At 44.9% G+C, this 21,786-nt stretch overlaps 2 protein-coding genes across 5 annotated transcripts in view; both read right to left on the reverse strand.

The window, feature by feature from the left end:
* The window catches only part of plcb4b (phospholipase C, beta 4b), a 33,141-nt gene extending 26,813 nt beyond the window's left edge, over positions 1–6,328 (reverse strand). For 2 of the 4 annotated variants that reach the window (XM_086099854.1, XM_086099853.1), the window contains exons 1-4: positions 6,042–6,327; positions 5,602–5,729; positions 3,707–3,865; positions 1,483–1,532 (exon numbers count right to left, since the gene is read on the reverse strand). The gene's annotated coding sequence lies outside the window, so the exon portion shown is untranslated. Of the gene's footprint in view, positions 1–1,482; positions 2,718–3,706; positions 3,866–5,601; positions 5,730–6,041 lie in introns of those variants that run through there. The other 2 variants (XM_086099850.1, XM_086099852.1) reach the window with 2 other exon arrangements.
* Positions 6,329–6,635: 307 nt separating this feature from the next.
* plcb1l (phospholipase C beta 1-like) overlaps positions 6,636–21,786 on the reverse strand; it is a 46,300-nt gene continuing 31,149 nt past the window's right edge. The window contains exons 11-32 of the mRNA XM_086099855.1: positions 21,477–21,634; positions 21,320–21,402; positions 21,010–21,094; positions 18,279–18,459; positions 17,739–17,825; positions 17,047–17,117; positions 16,849–16,945; positions 16,690–16,774; positions 16,357–16,481; positions 16,141–16,295; positions 15,729–15,993; positions 15,445–15,549; positions 15,244–15,359; positions 14,608–14,743; positions 14,184–14,237; positions 13,903–14,122; positions 13,641–13,809; positions 12,711–12,787; positions 12,544–12,633; positions 12,399–12,456; positions 12,130–12,216; positions 6,636–8,460 (exon numbers count right to left, since the gene is read on the reverse strand). Coding sequence (XP_085955981.1) covers positions 8,242–8,460; positions 12,130–12,216; positions 12,399–12,456; positions 12,544–12,633; positions 12,711–12,787; positions 13,641–13,809; positions 13,903–14,122; positions 14,184–14,237; positions 14,608–14,743; positions 15,244–15,359; positions 15,445–15,549; positions 15,729–15,993; positions 16,141–16,295; positions 16,357–16,481; positions 16,690–16,774; positions 16,849–16,945; positions 17,047–17,117; positions 17,739–17,825; positions 18,279–18,459; positions 21,010–21,094; positions 21,320–21,402; positions 21,477–21,634 — 2,723 coding nt within the window. The 3' untranslated portion in view covers positions 6,636–8,241. The remainder of the gene's footprint in view (positions 8,461–12,129; positions 12,217–12,398; positions 12,457–12,543; positions 12,634–12,710; positions 12,788–13,640; positions 13,810–13,902; positions 14,123–14,183; positions 14,238–14,607; positions 14,744–15,243; positions 15,360–15,444; positions 15,550–15,728; positions 15,994–16,140; positions 16,296–16,356; positions 16,482–16,689; positions 16,775–16,848; positions 16,946–17,046; positions 17,118–17,738; positions 17,826–18,278; positions 18,460–21,009; positions 21,095–21,319; positions 21,403–21,476; positions 21,635–21,786) is intronic.

A 21,786-nucleotide genomic window follows, 5' to 3' on the forward strand; every position in this document is an offset into this window, starting at 1 on the left:
CCGTTTATAATACTCAAATGCAATCCTCTGGTTTTTGTTTTACAAGCAATAAAGTTCAAAGGACGGTTGTGAAAACGCAGGCCATAAATTAGGCTCAATCCTTTGGATGAAAAGCGAGGACGGCGGCTTTGGATGATGCAAATCAATGGGCACGAACGCACCACGCGCCACATATTGATGGATAAATGTTACATAATTATTTATCTTGCTTGATGTACAGTAATAATAATCTGTGCTCTTGCTATTTTTTTTGCTGACTTCTACTAAAGAGCCTTTAGCGGGCCGGCTGTGTGTAATAATAGCAATCCAGCAGAGGATGGGACGCCGTCGAGTATTGCGACGTTCTGGAGCGAAGGTCGGCAGTTTAATTGGAAGAGCAAAATTCATTCACGTGTATCCCCACCGTGGACGCAGCCATGGGGGAAGATTGCGGGTGTTCACGTGTGTGGGCATGCATTGAACAGAGCGCTAGCAGAAAAAAAAAAGACTTGGATAGCTTTCGTCGCCTTTAAGAGGAAAAAAAGTGGATGACAATTACAGCTACGTTAGCACTAAGTAGCTGCCTGCTTGTTTTCTTTTTTGCTGTCATTTCTTAAATGACTTTAAAGATCCCTTTTTACAGGACTTGGTGTTAGACTATGACTCGATAACTTCAAGACATGATTTTAGATGATATACAGGGGAAGAAAGGCGTAAAACACCTGAATGCTAATCACGCCCTCGCAGGCCTTGTGCTACACATGATGTCATCATTAATACAGATTACATAATACGCAGAGAACCTCGTATGGGGAGCTATCACTTCCCTGCCTCATTACGGCATCCTTCTGGGAAGCTTCAACGCAGCAGCAGCGGCCCGGTTTCGCAGTGACTGTGTTGTCACGGTGCGGCGCATGCACACCACGCCTTGCACATGTTGACGGAAACTGACAAATCTGTCAAGTTTCTGTATAGGATACACAGTTCATAATTGGTATCGGACAAAATCTGATGGATGAATGAGATGTTAAAGGCAATGGGCAAAATGGTGACTTCAAACCAAAATGGCAGTCTTCCTGCGTGTTTTTGGGCATGGCCTCTCGAGAATGTTTTGTGGGTCTACTCAGACTCGCCTCCCAAATTTCATGCAGCAAAATAAGACTGTTGAGGCTGAATTTTGCCAAATCACATTTGAGTTCTGGTTTATATCAATCTTCGTTGACGAATTGTTCGCTGTCTGCCAAGGTGCTATGTAGTGCAAAGTGAGTTTGGTTGAGTCAAAGCAAAACAAAATACAATAAATTATCCAAACAACGGCTCATATCGGGGAAAAAAACAAACCCACAAGTGGAGTAACTCTCATCTCAAGACACCACAATATGAGAAATGTCATCAAAATGGTGATTTATTTGGCCTAAGAATAATGACGAAGCAGTTTCAAGAGGTAAAGGCCTAATATCCAAGAAGAAAACCCTCCGGCCGTTTAAAAAAACAACAACTCACCAGTTCTGCATCAACTACATTCAGCGGGAAACGCTCATGTCTCGGCCAGCCTGCAGAGACAAAAAAGGACATACGGTAAGAAGGGGAGAGAATTTCATCAATCACGCCATTGGGGCTTATTTGGCTGCTTTACAGTCGGAAGCTCGCCGGGGAGGAGGCCGCCGGTTCCCGCCCGTCGGGGAAAAGCACAGCACAAATCATAACGCCTACCAGCAGCAGAGTCAGATACGCGCCTTATCAGAGCAAACAGGCAACAATATGAAACCTTGTCTCGGATGCCGACGTGAAGAGAAAGTATGGAAGTGACTCGATGGGACTGGAAGCTGCTCACCTGAAGGACAAGCAAAGGAGGCACAGAAAACAGCAGAAGGAGAGAACAAGTCTCCTCTCATAAACGTGCCCCAATTACCAGTATGGATGGTCGACGTGAATGAATAAACACCACACCTCAATTGGTAATACTAAGACTGATGTGTTGCAATATGGCACCTGTAAAATTGAAAGGGGACACCGGTCTTTGCTACTTTGCTCTCGAACATGACTTCAGCAGGGAAGCTACATCCACAAAGATGTCCGGCGTGACACGGACATAGTCATTTATTTCCCTCAGCTGTTTTTCGAACAATTTGCTGTTTTGAGGCAACGGAAATAAAATGGCATCGCACACCACCCACATGGCGCCATCTTAGGGAAGATGGTTTGACGTGAAGAAAAAAAGTTTCTGGAAAATGCTACACGAAGAGTTGGGAGCTGTTTATAGAGCAAATACACCCAGCGGCTTGCCTGCGGGTTATTACACTGAACAAATATGGAACACTTAATCTGCCGGGTGCACGTGAACAAACACTTGTCACACCGAGCAACAGACATGTTGCCGTTGACGTTTGCTTCAGGAAATTAAGCGAAGCAGAGCAGAAAGGAATACTGTTTATTAGAATTGAAACTGACGAAAACATAGCTGTCATAACACAGGTTAGGGTTAACATACGTCTATTTATAATATCAACCTTTTTTTTGGGGGAGAAATTGTGACTTTTTCCCAGTATGATAATGATAATTTCATGATTTTAACCTTTTCATTTAAAACCCTCCATTTTATTTCATGTTTTACGAGAATATCCCTGTGCTTTACGATGTGAAATTATGAATTATTTTTTCACAATTTAACTCTCATAATGTTACGACTTCATTCTTGTAATATTTTTTCCTGACAATATAACTTTAAATTACTAATATTTCAACGTTAAGCCTAAAAAATAAAATATTCTCTTAACATGAACTTTATTCTCATATATTACATTTTTTAACCCTTGGAAATGTTTCTTATAATAATTCAGCATTCCTCCAAAATTAGAGGTGTATTTTCTGGGAATATTATATGTTTCAATTTTTATTTATAATTTATATATATATATATATATATATATATATATATATATATATATATATATATATATACACACACACACAGTATAGCATTTTGACTTTATCCTGGGAATATTATACTTTTCTCATATTTTACTTCCTGTACCTCTCCAGTTTCAGGAAAACAACACCAGGTGGGGGGGGGGGCGCGGACAAAAACATCCTGCAGGGTTCCTCGTATTGCATCCATGATGCTGGAGGAGAGACCTTGAGCAATGACACCTTGCATGCAGCAGTATTATATGGGACACGGACACACACACACACACAAATGCATAGCACCTCCGGTAAACAACTAGCTAAAAACAAACACTCCAGCAGCCTTTGCACGGCGGGCACCGGCTTTGTCATTGCCCGGTTGCAGTCTGCCTCTGTCCCGCTACACGGCTAGCTGTGCCTGCCCCCACCGCCACTACCCTTACAGACCGCGGAAACATCAATACTCTCCCCCTCTTTTGCATTTAAAGCCCCCGCGCGCTTACACGTACACACGCATCGAAACAAATGTGTCACGTTTTTTTTTCTTTTTACCTGCTAACGTTTCAAGCTCCGCGTACGCTAGCAAGTTAGCCATGAGCGAAGAACTGTCTCCAGCTGTGCGTGGAATAAATGTGACGCGAGCTATTCTAATCAAGTTTTTTTTGTATTCTTAACAAAAAAAAACACGAGCGTTGCATTGCAAAAAAAGATCTGCAAAGGATCGTTTAAAACAAGTACGAGTAGCGCTAGCTTCTTAGAAGATTCGCAATCTTTTAATGTGTTTTTTTTTTAATCCACGAAGAAGAAGGATGCTGAGTACCCAGAGGAGTCCAACAAGCAGTCCAGTGCGGCTCGTTCCCTCCCCAGCTATCTCCTTTTGGTCTCCCCGCGAGTGCTGCTGCTGGTGGTGGTGGTCCCGGTGCTCGTGGAGACGGAGCAGCGGACGTCCGACCCACAAGCTGCTCTTCTTTTTGTTATGCTTGATTGTAAGAGAGGGGGGGGGGGGGGAGAGAGAGAGAGACAGGGGGGGGGGTGAATGAGTGCGCGGAGAGTGAGTCATCCAGCCCAAGCACATCCAGCTCCTCCCTGCCTGTCTAACAGCTGACGACTGGAGCCGCCGTCCCTTGATCCGGGCAAACACTAAAAGCGCCCCCCCCCCTTCCACACACACGCACGCACAGTAGGCTGCACATGTCGCCAAAGAAATACAGTAACCAATTTCTAATGATATGCGTGGGAGCAAATGGTGACAACACTGATCATTGAAACTTGGAAAATACAGCCCCAATAGTGAATTAGTAGAAAATGTGCTGCATCCAGCACAGGAATGTCTTGATCCCATCGCCAGAAACTCTGTCTTAGTTATGTTCTACTACTTTGCTGTATCCAGTCTTGAGTTGTTGCAGGGGCACTCTCAACACATTTAAAGCAAGCTTGTCGCCCAATGTCAGAAAGGTTGATGTATTGACTATGTTCTCGGGATGTTTTGCTGTATCCGGCGCAAGGTAGTTTGAGTCTGTTCGGGGAACAATTAAGTCGTGATAATTTCAAGGCATTCTGGATTGACATTTGTTTTCTGGGTGGTTTGCGGGTGTCTTGAGCTGATGCAGGGTTCAGTGAAATCTCGAAAGCATTCTGAAGCGAAATGAGCCACCAAAATGAAGAATGCCAGAAAACTATGTCGTCGTGATGTTGAAACGCTGCTTTGCTGCATCTGGCATAAATCATGATTTGGCAACAGCAATGTTCGAGATTGTAATATTAATATCATACAGGAGCTGCCTGCCGCAACGGCCAACGAAAAAGGCAGTAAAAACACAGGCCACGCCCATCACTGTGGCTGTTGAAATGACATGGAAAAAAGGCACGCGCGGGGGGACATTTTGGAATGTTGTGACCTTGAAAATAAAACGTGCGGTGTCGAGAAACAATTTGTAAGGAATTGTGGTGGAAAAACAAATCAATACGTAATGATTGTAACCTTTCCCGGCACTGACGTTTTGCATGCGGACAACAACAATGAGTCACTCCTCCTGCAGCACAAACTATACCATAACACACACACACACGAACGCAAAGTGACAATGTTGCGCGAGCGGCTTGACGGTGGCGCCACTAGGCAGGCAAAAAAATCTGCCGCTTAATTAACATCGCAGAATATTGGCGCAGCAAACAAGAGTCAGGACAATGGCTGCAGGTTATTAGGCTGAACCAATAACACATCGCAGTCACGCAACAGGTTTGAGGACACGTCACACATAGAAAGGTACTCGCTCGTCACATTGTCACTGATCTGTCGAACTGAAAAGATTTTTTTTTTTAAGCTTTTCCTTTCAGTAAATAGTTCATCTTTCAGGCTTGTGTGACTCCAAATTATTGGCTGCCAAAGTTTTTCAAGGCTCAAAAAAAGTTGTGGTTTTATGAAGAAAAACACAGCAAAAAGCTTTTTTTTGGGGGGGGGGGGGCGGGGTTGTTCCGATTATACATGTCACATCACAATTCCCGTGCTAATTCTGGTATGTTTTTTTTAAATATATATTGCGACATGTAAATGACTGATTACGCTATACTAACTAGCTGCAATATTCGGCACAACTGCACTGTGCATCACAATGCTCAGTACGTAGGGAGAACAAAGCGCATGTATAGAGAAGACAAGATGTATCATGTGTGGTGCGTATGCTGCATCCACTTGTGTGTGAATGTTTGTCCTACCTTAGCGGCGTGTTGAAGAGCCTCATTAACGTCCACTCCAAGGACACCTCGTTGCCATCCTCCGACTGTGTTTACGTAACATGCTCAATCTTGTTAAAACTGGTCACGCCGATCGGTAGGGGGGCGACCTGAGAAGGGGGGGGGGGCTACATATGTTGAACACAGTTTATGCTTGCGACAGCTTCCCAGATGAACCAAAAAAAAAAAAAAAAAAAAAAAAGGTGAAGTTATGCTAATATCAAGGTTAGGGTCCCAAAATGGGCTTTGGAGGTTTCAAACGAAGCTTTTCAGACAGCAAAAGCAGACTATGATCACGGGATTTATCTGTTCCTGGGTCAAACCGTGGCCATGATCAAAATTTCATGAAAAGTACAGAGAGCTTTTCAAATCACATTCTGAAATGTCATGAAATGTAAATGGGCAAGGAATGTCAAACTCACCCTTCACGATCTGCAGCATGTGCCTGGGAGGTGAGTCTCTTCATGTTGGTGGATATGAAACAACTCACTTTTTCTTGAAAACCATATTCCTCTACTATTATTCGTCATCACAGAGGGAAAAAGGCCACGTGCAGAAGGTAATCCTTCAGACGCTCACTGAGCTGATATCTCTCATCCGCTGCAGCAAACAATCCAGGCAGTGTGTTTGCAGCGGAGCTCGTCCGACAGTCGCCTTCCTCTTGGGAATTCTTTGAGAATTGTTGTCGCCAAGGCAATGGCAGGAAGTTGGTGGTTAAGGGCTTCCCCTTCTCCCCAGGCACACACGGAACCACCACCCCCACCCCAACCATCATCAGTGCAGCAGACAATGTACACCGTGTCACAAGTGTCCTTATGCAACTTTTGCATTCGTCACTATGGCGACGTTTATGATTATACGGCGTAAGCATGACAGCTGGTGATCACGGAGGATCTTTCTGCCGCATTGCTTAACAGGTTTTCTTAAAGGTGAATAAACGGCAAACACCATCTATCTATCTATATATGGACAGTTAAAAAAAAAAAAAAAGCAAACCAAAATTCACCCTTGGAATGTACAATCATAACAGCCACATTTATTTTTAATTACAGATAAAATTCCCTTTGTACGATACTGTTATTTGATCTACATCATATATTAGCCTCTAAAACACACACACACACACACACACACACACACACACACACACACACACACACACACACACACACACACACACACACACTACAATTCCAGAGTGCATACGCGTTCAAATGCAAGAGTGCAGGAGTGGCGCCTTAAAATCAAAGTAGTCAGTCAAGACTATGCATAAATTAGGAACTTAATGAATAAAAATACTTCCCCCCCCCTCTCTCTTCTGTGATTAAAATCATATGCTGCTCTTTCACAAGTGTTACTCTGTCAGTAGTGGTTACCAAAGTATTCAATATTACACAGCTTATAATAGTAACAGTGGGAAAATCTTTGCAAAAACAAACAAAAAACAAAAATACGAAGGCAAATCCTGCCTAGCCACAAACGGCATCTGTGAAGGGGAACAGGAATCTCGACAATTCCTTACCTTGCTACCAGTTTTAGGGTTTTTTTGTTTGACTGTGCTATCGCATTGTCTTGATCATTTTGCTTCATCTGTAAAATACTGTTCCAGTCCTGAATTAAAATAAAAATGCAGCCATAAATGTAGATTAGATCAGTGAATGGAAAACACTATGAAATATGTGCCTTGGTTAGCAAACATTCCATTATGATTTTGGTGTAACCAAAAGGAAAATCTGTGAGTCAGACACCCCCCCCCCCCCCCAAAAAAAAGTGTTTTTAATTGTCGACACTAGATTGATCAAAATGGCCACCCTGGACTACTTTTGTCTAAATTCAGCTCCTAAACTCATTTTCTTGAAATCAAAATGCTACTTATGGTGCCAAGGCAGTGGCGGCTGTTATTGCTTTTGCCTGAGCACAAAAACAGCAAAAAAAAATTTCAGAATAACAGAGGATGGGCCCCCCGCCCTCCCCAAAATTGCAACAGGTGAATTTGCAAATGTCGGATTACAAATATGCAGCTTGGCCTTCACTGTACAAGTGTGTTTTCCCCAAAAGCATCCTGCATGTTCGAATATTTGTCTTAATTTTTGTAAATCAGCCCAACTTTTCAAATCAATCACTACAGAGGTACCATCACATGTACAGTTAGTTTGAGTACATGCAGAAACTGTACACATCCTGGTCAAATTAAACATTGCGCAAACACTGATCAAAGCTTAAAACGGTGGCATTTAAAGGAAATAGCAGCATCGTTCTGTGAGAACAAAATGGAAAAAAAAGAGATTCTGGGTAAACCTTTTCTGTCACAAAGTCGGGAGGTGAGCGCTCAGTGCAAAACAAAACAAAACAAAAAAAAAAACAGTAGGAGAAAAGGCCGACCAGACATCACCATGAAAGAAAATCAAAATGTGCAATAGTTCAAGTAAGTTATTCCTTCAATAGTTAGTGACACAAACTGTGGCCGCATCCAAATGGTGACACCACACAGGTGAAATACAAATACAACAGGAGTACTATTTACACGGTGGGGGAGTAGAGGGGGGGGGGGGGGGTCTGGATCACAGCTACTCACCGCAATGAGTCTTCAGACCAGTTCACAAACACAACCGCAGTCCACCTTTAAAGGGGCGTGTCGTAGACCCGCTCCAGCGAGGCTTCCTCGGTGTCGTCCTCCGACTGCGAAGTTTTGTGGTTGAGCCGCTCGGCCGCGGAGGAGGACAAAGCGGCCGGGTTAGCGTCGCCTGGCTTGGCTTTGCTGCTGTCCTGGACGAACTCCTGGATCTCCACGGGCAGCCGGCGGAACTTATCTTGGTACTCCTGGTCCAAGTCACTCTGCAGCTGGGGATGGAGAAGTGGAAAGTGTGAGCTCCATGTGAACAACTGCAACATGTTTGGTCAACACTAACCTGAGACCCACCTAACTCTATAAACCCTTATAACCCACCGACTCCCAGATCCGGCGTACATATGCCCATATTTGGAAGTGGTTGCTCAGCGGTCGGGTGGCACGGTAGTTGACTGGTTAGCACGTCCGCTTCACAGCGCAGAGGTGCAGGGGTTAGATTCCGGCTCCGGCCTTCCCGTGTGGAGTTTGGGTGTTCTCCCCGTGCCTGCGTGGGTTTTCTCCGGGTACTCCGGTTTCCTCCCACATTCCGAAAATATGCATGGCAGGCCGATTGAACACTCTAAATTGTCCCGAGGTGCGAGAGTGCTTTCAAAGCCCCGCCCAGCCCCATCCAATGATTACACATGACAGCATTCATTTCACCGCGTGCCAATGATTGCTTTAATGCTGATTTCTCTGTTTAACTACCCGAGTGGCTCCCCCGGGGAGCAGCGTAATTAAAAGAGCAACCACGTCGCAGTTTTCTGGCAAGCCACCGGCATTGGAGCTGAGCTGATCCAAAAAACACATTGCACTTTCGAGACAAACTATCCAATTTTCAACTTCATGAGATTTATGGACACTTCTGTGGCCAAGTAATGGCAAAATGAAGTCGATAAGAGGAACACCCCCCGCCCCCGCTGGCTGGGACACAATGTTTATGTGACATGGATGACCACAATGTCTCTTTGGGATTCCATCCATTCTCTGCCACTTATCCATCCAAGTCAGGTCGTTTATCAGTTCCAATACACATATGTATTAAATAAACAAAAATGGCAAACTAAATCGGAATGAAACAAAAGCCGACATATATTATACATATTAATTATATAAAATACAAAAAAGGCGAAATATAATCCAAGATATAAACTAATAAACTATACACAATACAAATAAATTAGCCATAAATTTAAATGCATCTAAAATTTTAAAAGCTCACTAAAAATAAGAACCAAAAGAAAAAAGAAAAAAGAAAATCCTAATTCAACCAAAATTCAGTGATCTGCTATTTGAAGTGACATTGTCATTTGTCATTTTCGCAAATCATCTGTAAGACAACACTCATTGCTGAAGTAAAGATTGTGCAAGGCCTCCTAAAAAAGAAAAAAAAAAGACTGATTTTGGGAGTCTCTGCAGCATCTCAAGGTCACCTTGCACGCCCCGACCCTCCTCTCTTCGTCTCTACCTACCCCCTCCCTTCCATCCTTCTTCGCGTCTCACTCTCAGTGCGGCTCTCACACAGCGGACATCGAGCTCATCACATCACAAGCAGATGGCAAAAAAAAAAAAAAAAAAAAGCGCCATGCTGTGTACTGCGCATGACCTACTTAGGGGGTGGGACTATGCAGGCGTGTGTGACTGCGCGTATGCACACGTGCAGCCTTGCCTGGCGCGTGGCGCCAGCAGCCCCTGATTAAAACGGTCTTTTTCGCCCCTCTGATGACACCCTGGCATATGCTAAGGAAGTCGGAGGGTCTGCGCACCACAGAGAGATATGTGCGAGAGTGTGTGTATGCGTGTCACAAGTGTTATCACAGTATCTGTGATCGAACTAGAAACTAACCATGCTTTAGTTTAGCAGTGGGACCACAGTATGCCTTTCCTCTAAATGCCTTCATGCATGAAACAAGGTCAGAAAGTAAAGTTGTGTCTGCACTCTGACCGACATTCGCATTGGACGTCCACCAAGTTCCCAATGTGCCTCCCCCCTCTTTCAACATTAGTCAACAAGTGTGTGCACGCCACACACCCCGGGCGCACGTTTCCTAAAATACAACAAGCAGCATGACCTTCTTCAGCGGCTGTCCTCCTTTCGAGGAGCTGTCGAGGGAAAGGGAGAAGCTTGGCAATTTAGCATCACTCATCTGTCTAGAATACCTGAATGGGGCACATTTGGAGACGCCGCCATAAAGGAATTTGACAAACGAACTAGAAGTCGCATAAAATGGTTGCTTCAAACCAGAATAGCTGATTTCAATTTTGGGGATGGGCCTTTTGAGACTTTTAGTGCGTCCTGTGACTGATTGACGAGTCCATAAATACACAAAACACAGAGGCTGGACAAGAAAACCTTCCTTTCTCCAAACACGTCGACAATTAGGCTCGAAAAGTACAAGCTTACTTAGAGAAGATAACATGAGAGGATCATCATCAAAGGAGAACTGTCTTGTTCATTGTGTGTGTGTGCTTCATTGATATGCTCAACGTTATCTGGCTCCTACGATGAAAGTCAACAGTGGCGCCCGAGCGAAAGAGACAAATGCTTACTGAAACAGAGGGAGACACTTTTCACAAAGTGCGTATGTGTGTGTGTGTGTGTCCTTCCCTGACTTCACTTTCCCTTTCTCTAAATTCTCTCTGCAACAGCAGGAATGTAGAAAAAAAAGAGCAGTCATTCCCACCATAAAAGGAGGAGTTCCAAAGGGAAGCTTAAGATAGGACAGTTGCTCAACTCATTACTTATAAATGGGGTTATACTGGAAATGCTCTGTTTGATGTTGCTGCAGATTTTTAATACAACCCCCCCCCCCAGATTATTAAAGAAAAAGAAATGAAAGTAGAAACCATTATTTGTGGAAAAAAAGTATCCATCCATCCATCATCTGAGCCGCTTTATCCTAACTCGGCTCGTGGGGGGTGCTTGAATTGGTCTCAAGAAAAATCTAGCAAATACTTTGGAGCTCACGGAACTTCAGTCTCACATGAAATGACTTTAGAGGTGCACGCCATAGCGGGTGATCAACTTTGGAAATTCCCTGGAATGCGTGCACCCACACACCCACACACGCATAATGACATGAACTCGGCAGCCAAAGATGCTGCAGATCAAAGTCTAAAGCGGCCACCATCTTGACTCGCTCCAACCTGTTTTTGACACACACACACACGCACGCACACACTTCTGGGACTTTCTCCCTCCTCAACACAGATGGATTCACTTCCGAATTAGCAAATTGCAGAGTGTCATGAAGGATGGAGGAAGGGTTACTGGATGGAGGGGGGGGGGGGGGACCAGAGTTGCCGTGACGACCACATATGTGTCCGCGTCACGTGTTATTTCAAAGCTTGAGCAAAGAGACAAAGACTCAAGCAAACACATTGATGATAAGACATGTTCGTGCTCGACACACAATCCCAACCAAAAACAACATTGCGCAATCACGTACAATTCAGGTTAATTAAAACTGAGGTCTAGGCAGAGGAAAGTTGTGTGTGTCAAAATATTATGAATAAAGTTGTATTTTATAAAAGGCAATGTTGGGGATAAAGTTACTGGGGTAAAGCCTACACTAGCATTACAAAAAAAAATAAAAAATAAAAAAATTATAATACAAGAATAAGTCATAATTTTACAGCGACAATGATTTTTGTGTTTCAATGTATTTACGTCAACACTTGTATGCTAGTTATGAAGGTTAAAAAAAACATTTGATGGGATTAAAATTGACCTTGAAATGAATGATTTCTACTTTGGAGGTGAAATATGTTTTTTGTGTGCGTTTGCCGTGGGAGTCATTGTGGTGATGTCACCATTCGCACCGCCTCTTCCGGGGAAATTGCACTGTGCAACACCCATCACGTCGCACTCTCAGCAGAGGGTAAAATGTTTTCTTTTTTACCTTTGGTCTTTCATCCAAAATTTGCTGTCGTATGTCCTTGTGTTTCTCCTGCAGTCGCTCCTGTCGTTTACTCTGCGCATCCTCCAGCTATACACACACACACACATTTTGTTCATAAATGCTGTCTTATTTTAGTGAGATTACCAAAAATACAATAACACGCACTAATGAAAATTATATTCCAAGTTTCTCTCGCTCTCTCTTTATATATATATATATATATATATATGTATGTATGTATATGCACGCATTGCGGTCAAAACTCTTACCCGTTTTATGTACTGCACCACCTCATTGACAAACGACCTGTTTATCTCCAGCTTCTCTCTGCAGGGAACAATGGCAGCACCAAATCAGTCATTTCTTTGTCTACACCGACACCTTGTGGTCACATCAGTACACTACAACACTCACTCCTCCGTGACGTTCTTGTCTTTCGACTTGGCTTCGCTGATCTTCTCTTGTCTCTTCTTGTCCATTTTTTTCTTAAGGTCCTTCTTCTCCCTGCAAGGAAAGAGTCGGCAGGGGTTGAGATATTTCCTGTGGTTTGCAATACGATGAATGCTGAATGATGCGCTCACTTTTCACAGATGTCTCTCAGCTTTTTCACCTGCGCACCGTGACACTCCTCGGCCAGGGCGTTCAGTTTCTCCACTAGCTGCACGCAATCAGAGAAAATGATCATGCGGTGCAAAAAGAATTAAAGCTGCAGGAATAAATGGGTTATCATTTTTCAGCATTTTTCGGCAGAAAAAAAATTGCTGGTATTTTCAGCGCAACACAATCAAGACAAAAAGTCTAAATTCATGGTGATTTCACGTTGTCCATGTGAAGTTGACAAATTGTATTAACAAAATACTGAGGAAACTAAATCCAAAACAAAGTCATGACAACAAAAAGAATCCAAAGTAACGAACAAAAACCATGGCTGAAGCAAAAAAAAAAAAAAAAAAAAAACTAACAGAAACAATGACCCGACAGAGCGATCGCGCCGGGAGTCCAACAACGAATGACACGATGACCGACAGCCGTGCAGCTGCAGGCGGAGCCCTACAGTGCCACCTGTTGGTCACAAACAAACATGACAGTTCTCGTGACACAACGACCAACAGGTTTGCGGCTGCAGGCGGAGCCCTACGGTGCCACCTGTTGGTCACAGAAATAGTCAAGATGACCCAAAATGGCAGACACTTCCAGTCACTTTTCAGGCCTTGCTTCTTGCTACTTTCTTATGGGTCTCCTGATGATAAACACGCCTCCAATATTGTTCACAGAGGCCTCATATTAGGCATGTTGCAATCTGACTTGATAAGAACTGACTTGGCAGCGAGTGCAGGTGAAGCTGAGCAGAGGAAATTAATTTTTCCACAACAGACACGCACTGCAGAATTAATTCATTCCCCTTGTGTGTTTTTAATATGGGCGATGAGCATTCGGCACACAATGTACTGAGGAAGAAGCCAGAGATTTCTTCCTCAACAAGATAGAAAGTGCATTTGTAAATGCTTCACCTGCTTGATGTGCTCTCTCTTCTGGTACTTCTCGCTGTAGTACTGCTCCTGGCGCAGCGTGAGGAGCTGCTGCTGTTGCTGCTCCTTCAGGTCGGAAAGACGCTGGCCACACTCCTGGTCCAAATCGCAGAGCTCCCGGTCCAGCGTGGACAGCGACTGTTCCGACCGGCTGCACACAGACAACAAATTGGTTCTGGAGATGTTGGCCAAGCTGGAGTTGCATTCGTTCCACGAGGAGTTCAAGAGGAAGAGGGCTACCTACCTTTTCTTACCATCTCGTTTGTGGCTCTTGTGCAGGGCACTGCGCCTTCGTTGCTGCTGACTCTGCAGCTCGCCCACGCGGGCCGTGTGTTCCTTGATGAGCTCGGCCGTCTTGCGGTGGTGTTTGCGCACCAGCTCCTTCATCTCCTTGTACTGCTTCCGCTGTTCCCGTACAAAGCCCTTGAGCTGTTTCAGCTCCTCCAGCGTCAGAGCTTCCACTTCTAAAAACGCACAATGATGGTGAGGAGGTGAAGTATTAAAAAACAAAAAAGAGGATCTTACCTGTGAGGACACTCTGGATGATGTCTTCAGTCTTCACAGGTGGCTTCAAAGAACCTAAAAAGAATGATAAGGCATTTGACATTCCCATCCCAATCCGAACCCCAATGTTTCGTTACCCCTCTTAGCCCTATATTTATGTATTCACAAAAAAAAAAAAGAAAAAAAAAAGTGTCCCAATTCTCCATAAATGCGCTGCATGTACTTTGACAGAGCCAGAAATTGATGTCACCCAGCTGGAGGTGGTTCAGGAAACACGTGATAAAATCATTAACCATAAACTATTTATACTGCCCATCTAAAAATAAATACACATTCAAAAAAAAGAGATTCAAAACCATAACCTATGCTTGATACCCTCCATAGGCAATGGATGGTATTAGAATGCACAGGTGTACTTAATAAAGTGTCCAATGGCGTTACCGACCTGCAGATTGAGACTGATGTCCAACCAGCGATGGCGGCTTGGGGGCAATTGAGGTGTGGCTCAGTCCGTTCTCTGCTGGCACCGCGGCTCTGGGGTCTGTCTTGGATTCCGAGGGTGGGTCGCTGCCCGCCTCCACCTGTCCGTCAAAAGAGATGTGACACCGCCACCTTCGCAAAAAAGTCAAATGTCATCATCCCGGTCACCAATAAAACTTTCCTGCGTGTTCCGGAACACTCTGTCATTGTAACGCCTGTAACCCAGAGCCTGCACATACTCATCCATCTCCAATACGAAGTGCTCTTATCTGTTCACTTCCGTGTCCTCCCTTGGCCTGGCATTCATCTCAGCTCACTTGGAGACGGTTGCCATGGCCACACTACAAGTCACATCAGCTAAAGGGCGCCCCCCAGAGGAATGAACCTCAATTTCAGTTCGCACGCGAGTCATGCACAAAAACTTGGATGAACTGTCAAAAATCAATCTAGTTTTATTTTGAAAGGTTGTATGCACTCAATCAGTACGGAGAGAAATATGCATGTGTTTTTGTTTTGAAAAGTTGTGCTTCTTTCAACCAATCAGCAAGTATAGGTAGTGCAATATAAAGTACGAGTGCTTTTATTTTGAAAAGTGGCTTACCTCCTTGTCGGCCTCATCGTCCCCGCCCTCCTCCAAGGTAAGAGCAGCCAGCTGATTGGCTCTCTGCTCCATTAGGTTGACGTAGCGGATGGGGTTGGACAGGGCTTCAATGACATCTGAGCATGGAGGACAGACACGGTGATGATGATGATGATGATGATGGGGTCGGGTTTGACAAAACGTGTCCGAGTGAGCGCTCACCGGCAAACGTGTCGGGAACATAATCTTTGACTTCCACATACACGAAGAGAGCAGGAAGTGTCAGAGTTTGGTTCTTCTCGTTCCTCAAGTTGATGTAATGATAACCTGCAAGAAGAAGATCCACGTGGAGCTTTGAAAGCACAATACGGTACCGAAACCCTGACTTGAAAAATTAATCAGGCTTGACATCTTCATTTGAAATCCTAACTTGACCTAGAAACCCCCTATAAGGCCTTTAAAGCCAATTCAACACCCTCGCCCTTTTCATCCCAACTTTTACCGACCTGGCCGTATGGCCGAGACGGGTATGATGCGGTGCCCTATGAACTTGCCGCCCTCCTCAAAGACGGCAATCCTGAGCGAGGCCAGTGTGGGCAGGACCACCTTCTTGAAGACGATGGGCTCTTCATCCCACACGGGATTGACGGCGTTGCCCTGTGATGTTTTGGTTTTGAAGGCTTTGCGCTTGGTGTCCACGGGAAGGCCGAACATGTCGATCTCCACGTAGGTGCCCACCTTCTTGTCCGACAGGAACTGGCCCGAGATGATCTAGAACGGGGGGAGGCGAGGAAGCCATAAAGGCAAATCATTGATGCCCCGCTAAATATGGAGCTAATTTCCTATATAGTTGTATCTTGAGTAAATCGTTCAGCCCGGATCCAGGTACCACTGCATATGGTGGTTCTAATGGTTCACCTTGACAGAGAGCGTGTTGGCGACGATCCCATCCACGGTGCTCTCGGTGAACGGATCAAAGTGCTTGTCGGGCCGCCTCATGAACTCCGGTTTGAGTCGGAAGCCTGACTTGCCATTGTACTCGTACATGCCCAGGTTGAGCTGCATGGAGAGATCTGCACGCAGGAACAGGAACAGGATCAGAATCAATAACGCAACAGGTTGTACATTTCTTACCGATGGTCTGGAAGTTGAGCGCCACCAGCTGGCATCCGGCGTTCCAGAAGAGTTGAGGGTTGTAATTGGAGGAGTCCACTCGGGTGCCTTTAGGGTAAATCCTGCTGAGCTGCAATTTGTTGTATCTTCACAAAGCAAGCAAGGCTAAGGATAACAAGGTTCACACAATACGAATGGACTCAGCTATCCTGATACCTTGGTGTGGAACCCTATTTTGACACCCCAATTATACATTCACTTGAGTTCAATTAGGTAAATCGTGTGACATCCGTTTTAGCTCTCAAATCCCTTTATGCATGGAAGAATGTGCAAAAGTTAAATAAGGAAGGATACTCAACAAACTCGACGGGAGATTTGGTGAGCTGCTCCAAAGCTTTGGTCTCCACAAAGGACGACATCTGGTAGCTGCGACTGGTCTCTGAAGGCACACAACAAATGAAGATGCACAAAGTCCAGAAAAAAAAAAAACAATCATCCTACATGTGACCATACTTTTGGATGCCTCAAAGCTGTTAAACTTCACAGGTTGAATGTAGATGACCAAGTTGGACATTTCCTCCGTGGCGAATGCCTCGCTGCCCGCCGTGCCCTGACAATAATGCACATGGTCAAAATGCTGACATGCTCTCGGTAATGCATGCGCGTTTTCCGAAAAGGTGCACTAGGAGGCAGCGTCGGCACGGCACCAACCTCGTCCATGGATCCCTTTTTGCAGTCATCGTCGTCTTCGTCCTCGTCCTCACTTTCAGCCTCCACCTCACCTTGAATGAGGGCCAAAATCACATCAGTTCATACTATATAATATAATACAATAATAAAATAAAAATAATGCACAGTTTAAAAAAAGGTGCAAACGCAGGCCCAGTCATGCACAGTAAAATGCAAGCGCAGAATGCAGTACTGCATGAGTGCCAAATAATTCCGATAGTTAAAAACAAAGTCGACAATAGATTGTAATTTGAGGGGTTCGTTGCTTTTACTGGCTAGCTCTACTTTACGAACGGCAAAAGGAGAGATAGAATCGTTTGAATGCAGTTTTATTGAAAGGGAGAAAAAACGTCTGCAGCACAGCACGTTCGAGAACACACCTCTTTTTTCCGGGTACTAAAACACTTCCGGTTTTCTTCAGCCAATCAGACGCTCTCAACATAAACATGTTTCAGAAATTATTAAAGAGAATATAATTTAGGTAACTTTAATATCAAATACTATAATGTTCAAAACATAAAATGATAATAATCAACAATTTAACAAAAGCTTACATAGACTAAATCACTCTTCTACTCTTCTTTTTGAAACCACTAAATTGCAACCCCACCACCCCCGCAAAAAAAAAAAACGAACCCCCCGCCCCACACTTCAAATAATCCTCCATAACTCACCGATGGACTTCCTTCCCTGTGGCCTCAGGCAGAGCTCGGCGCCCTCTACTGGCTGGGATGTCTCTGTCACATCCTCCTTTGTGGACCCTATGCCGAAAAAAACAAAACAAAACGCTTTTCCAATGTCCTGAGAAACAGCTCACAATGAGATTTTGGGTTTATCTGATGCATAGCTAAACAGTGCGACAGTGTGCCGCGTGCAAAAACAAGTCAAGTAGTTCTATTACTGACCAATGAATAACTTTACTCCCGTAATAATACACCTCTCTGCGACCAGGATGCTGTCCCAATTTGTACTTTCTGCATTTATATTAAACTGGAGAAACACTGCTCCAAGATACACATGTGTGTTATGTATTTAAGGCACCCAGGTGGGCAGGCGGTGTCCGTGTCCGACAGGAAGTATATGCAATCCATTCAGCTGATGGAGAGGGCAATGAAAGTGATGAATGATAAACAATGAGAGCGGCGTTCCTCCACTGACCGCAGCACGTTATAACAGCGTCAGTGTGCTCATATGCATGCATGCGTATGTGCTACCGGCTCCGGGCGAAGAAGGCTCGCAGACGCTGGACGAGTCGCTGTAGGTGTTCGACACCTGCTCCGACAGCTTCTTCTTGGCACTGCCGTCCGACGACGCTTTGAGGTGCTTCTTCTTGTTCTTGACCAGAATTTTGCCCATCAGTTCCATTGGGCTGGGTAGAGGCGCACCAGATTCCAACTAGATGAGAGGGCGGCTGCTCAATTAGCAGGCATTTTAAAAACTTTGAAGGGAAATAAAATGTGCTGTCGATAAGTGCTTGCGGAAGGAAACCGTTTTGAAAGACCGCTGGCACGATGACAGTGCTTAGAAATATTGATGTGAGTCACGACACATGAGCTGTAAACCTTTTTTAAACCAACACAACCATCAATCTTTCTCGAAAGGGAGTGCAAAACAACAACACAACAAGCAGGAAGGTGTTCATTTTTCCTGGTCTTCGCTCCACCTTTGCATATGAGATTTGATGCCTTCCCGATTGGCATTCTGGGCATGGAGTACATTGATTTTGACCTTAAATTACTTGGGGAAGTTCAATTTAACTTGGCCGCCCCACATGCCTCAAGTGCTTTTTCTCTCGCAATGAAAGTGTGAGGCATCAAGAAGAGATATCGGATGCCAACCCGCCATCTAAATTCTAAAACAAGGCAAATAATGAAAGAATCTGTTGATGTCTTAAAGTCGAACACATTTGCAAGTGTCCTTGTAAGTGTTTATTACGAGAGAAACGGGAGACTGACTTTTCCTGTCACTTTTTATATCTTTGTGTTTGCGTCACACGCGGTGATAAATTCAAGTGGCAGATCGGGCCGGAGAAAAAGGAATGACGTCAAAGGACGCCGTTAAGAGAGAATAACAGATAGACATTAGCACTAATTGTTCGGGGCGGGAGAAACAAGTGGAAAGGCAGCAGAGACGATCAGAGCGAAACGCCTTGACATACAAATACGACATGAGCCAATTTGAACTCAAATAAAGTCCAGCAAATACCATTTCACCGCACTATGTTGAGTTTTATATTTATTTATATATATGAATGAGCCAACTTGGACAATTTGAGGAACCTCTCTCCATTCACTTAAAGGCAACCCGCGTTGATGGTTGACAATACGGCAATATTTGTGATGACATTTGAGGATGCGGAAGGATTGATGCGCTCATTTTGCCAGCCTCTCAGTCTGTTTGCTTTCCACCCAAACGTGTTGAAGCGAATACACTCTGGAAATTTGGCCAATCCAATTCGTTGCCAAAGAGGTTGTTTTCAAAAACCCTGGAAGCCGACTCAATGACATTTCCCTGGAGTGAATTTGATGGTAGGACCAGCAATCATCTTTATTGTCACCGCCAGGCTCAGCTGGAACCAATCGGGCCACATTAGTCTATCTGCCGCCACCCGCCTCCCCAGCAACCATTATCCAGGAAATCCAGAGCGGATATCATATTGGCTAAGTTGTGCACGCAAGTGGGGGAGGGACGTGTGTGTGTGTGTGGGGGGCGGGGGGTTCGCTCGTCATTGCCATCACCTTCTCCCCACAATTATACAGCCACTGGTCGAAATTGGACTCCGTGACATCACGTTCTGCGAGCACACGCTCTATCACCCCCCCCCCCCCCCCCTGCTACATTCCCCCGCTTTATCCCCAGTGTCAGGGCTGACTGAGCCCCTCTGCTGAGGGGAGATAATGCTTCTGCTCGCTTCTGAAAAGACGTCCCCGCTGGAGCAGATGGAAACAGGGAGCGTTGTATACACCTGAAACAATAATCGTCACGCGATGACCCTGCGCCGGTGCACACAATGACGTGTTTGGAGAAAAGAGGACGATATGGGTGACAATAGGCCACAGCCAGCGTTGGCCTGGTCGCCATGGCAACAGGAGGAGATCTTGATAAGGGGACGCCAAGAAAAAGGCACGTTTAGCTGACATTAGAAGATGCTTTTGTTATTCCGATTGGTTGCGGAGAGGTATAATGGGCGCTAAGCGCAAGCCTCACAAACCTCACTTCGCTCACTTTGCATCGGAATGGAAACTGTGGCGGCGTTTACAATGGACTGCAGGAAGGCATACAACTTCATGTGCTAACTTTACCCTATTAATGTTCCACTATTCCATGTTATACAAAAGCTATTTACATTTAATCATGCAGACATGCTGTGTCGGCATGCTAACTTTGCCAGCCTCTGGAACGTCACATTATCTACATTACGCTGCAACTAGGTCAAATATAAGTCGGGTATGCAGTTATAATGAGGCGTTAACTTTGACTGCCTGGGTAGCTATACTGCGTTGTTATAGGTATTTAAATATCGTCTCAAGTCCACAATATGTCACGTTTGGATTGGAGTGTGGGGACGTGTTATGGGAGAGTTTGGTTACAGAAGGATAAAAAGCAAGCTTGGGCCCGGTAGCCGTGGCAACAGAAGTGAGACTGATAAGGGTCTGCCAAGAAAAAGCAGCGCAAAAGATTATGCCGGCCGCACTTTGTCGTCTGACCATTTAATCGCACGCGGCCGGCGAGACGGTGAGCCCCTTGTGTGATATTGGCCAATAAAGAACCTGAAAGATTCAAAGGCGTGTAAACAGAAAGTCGCGCATGAATGTATCGCATCTGCGGGAAGCCATTTTGAAGTGTGACAGACGCCCAACACGCCTCGCAAAATGCGACACAAACTGTCAATACCAGGCCATTATGTGAGACCATAAACTGACTGTGTGTGTGTGTCAGACTCACAGGATACTTTTCTAGAGGCTCTGTCAGCAAAGCGTCGCCAAATATCGAGCGGCAGTACTCGGCCATCTTGGCCTGCTGCTTGGGTCTGAAAAATGAGAAATGTTGTTACTGATTGCTGAAGGAGACCTTGGAGGAACACACTCAGGAAATAACTGACGACTATAATAGCAATAGCTAATAACTGCTATATTGGGTTAGTTTGTTACATACAACAGTTGTGTGTAGCTTAGCATCCAGATGATCCCGAATCAGTTATCGGTACGTTAAGATCCAATTATTACATGTTACACGTGTTGCTCGCCAGACTTACGAGTCCACGTGATTCTCGAAAGACAAGATGACAGGGAAAGGTGAGGTCTTAAAGGCACATTCTGCAATGGCCTCGATCACCTCCTAAACACACGACGCCCATCGATTAGTTTACAGATCTTGTTGAGGTATCAAGCTTTGTTTTTCTTGGCCGGTACCTTAAAGGAGACCTCGGAGGTCATGGTGAAACCGTGGGTGATGACAGGTTCTTCTTCAGTGGTGCGCCCCTTCCAGCAGTCCAGCTCGATGCAGCGGCAGCCTGACAGAAGAACCTGCTTGTACATCTCCACCGAAGAGCTGCCTGCCAGCTGCCCCGCTACACGAAATACAAAACAACATCCGCTCAAAACCTGATCGCATTTCAGCCGCCAATCTTGTCGTCGCAGTCATATCGTGCGAGATTGAACAGCTTCCTTATTTCCACATTATTCCGGCCATTAACTCATTTACTCCCAAAGACGTTTTTAA

Source organism: Hippocampus guttulatus, chromosome 20 (assembly GCF_054856545.1).
Source record: "Hippocampus guttulatus isolate MCC_2025c chromosome 20, RoL_Hgut_1.0, whole genome shotgun sequence".
Taxonomy (NCBI): Eukaryota; Metazoa; Chordata; class Actinopteri; order Syngnathiformes; family Syngnathidae; genus Hippocampus; species Hippocampus guttulatus.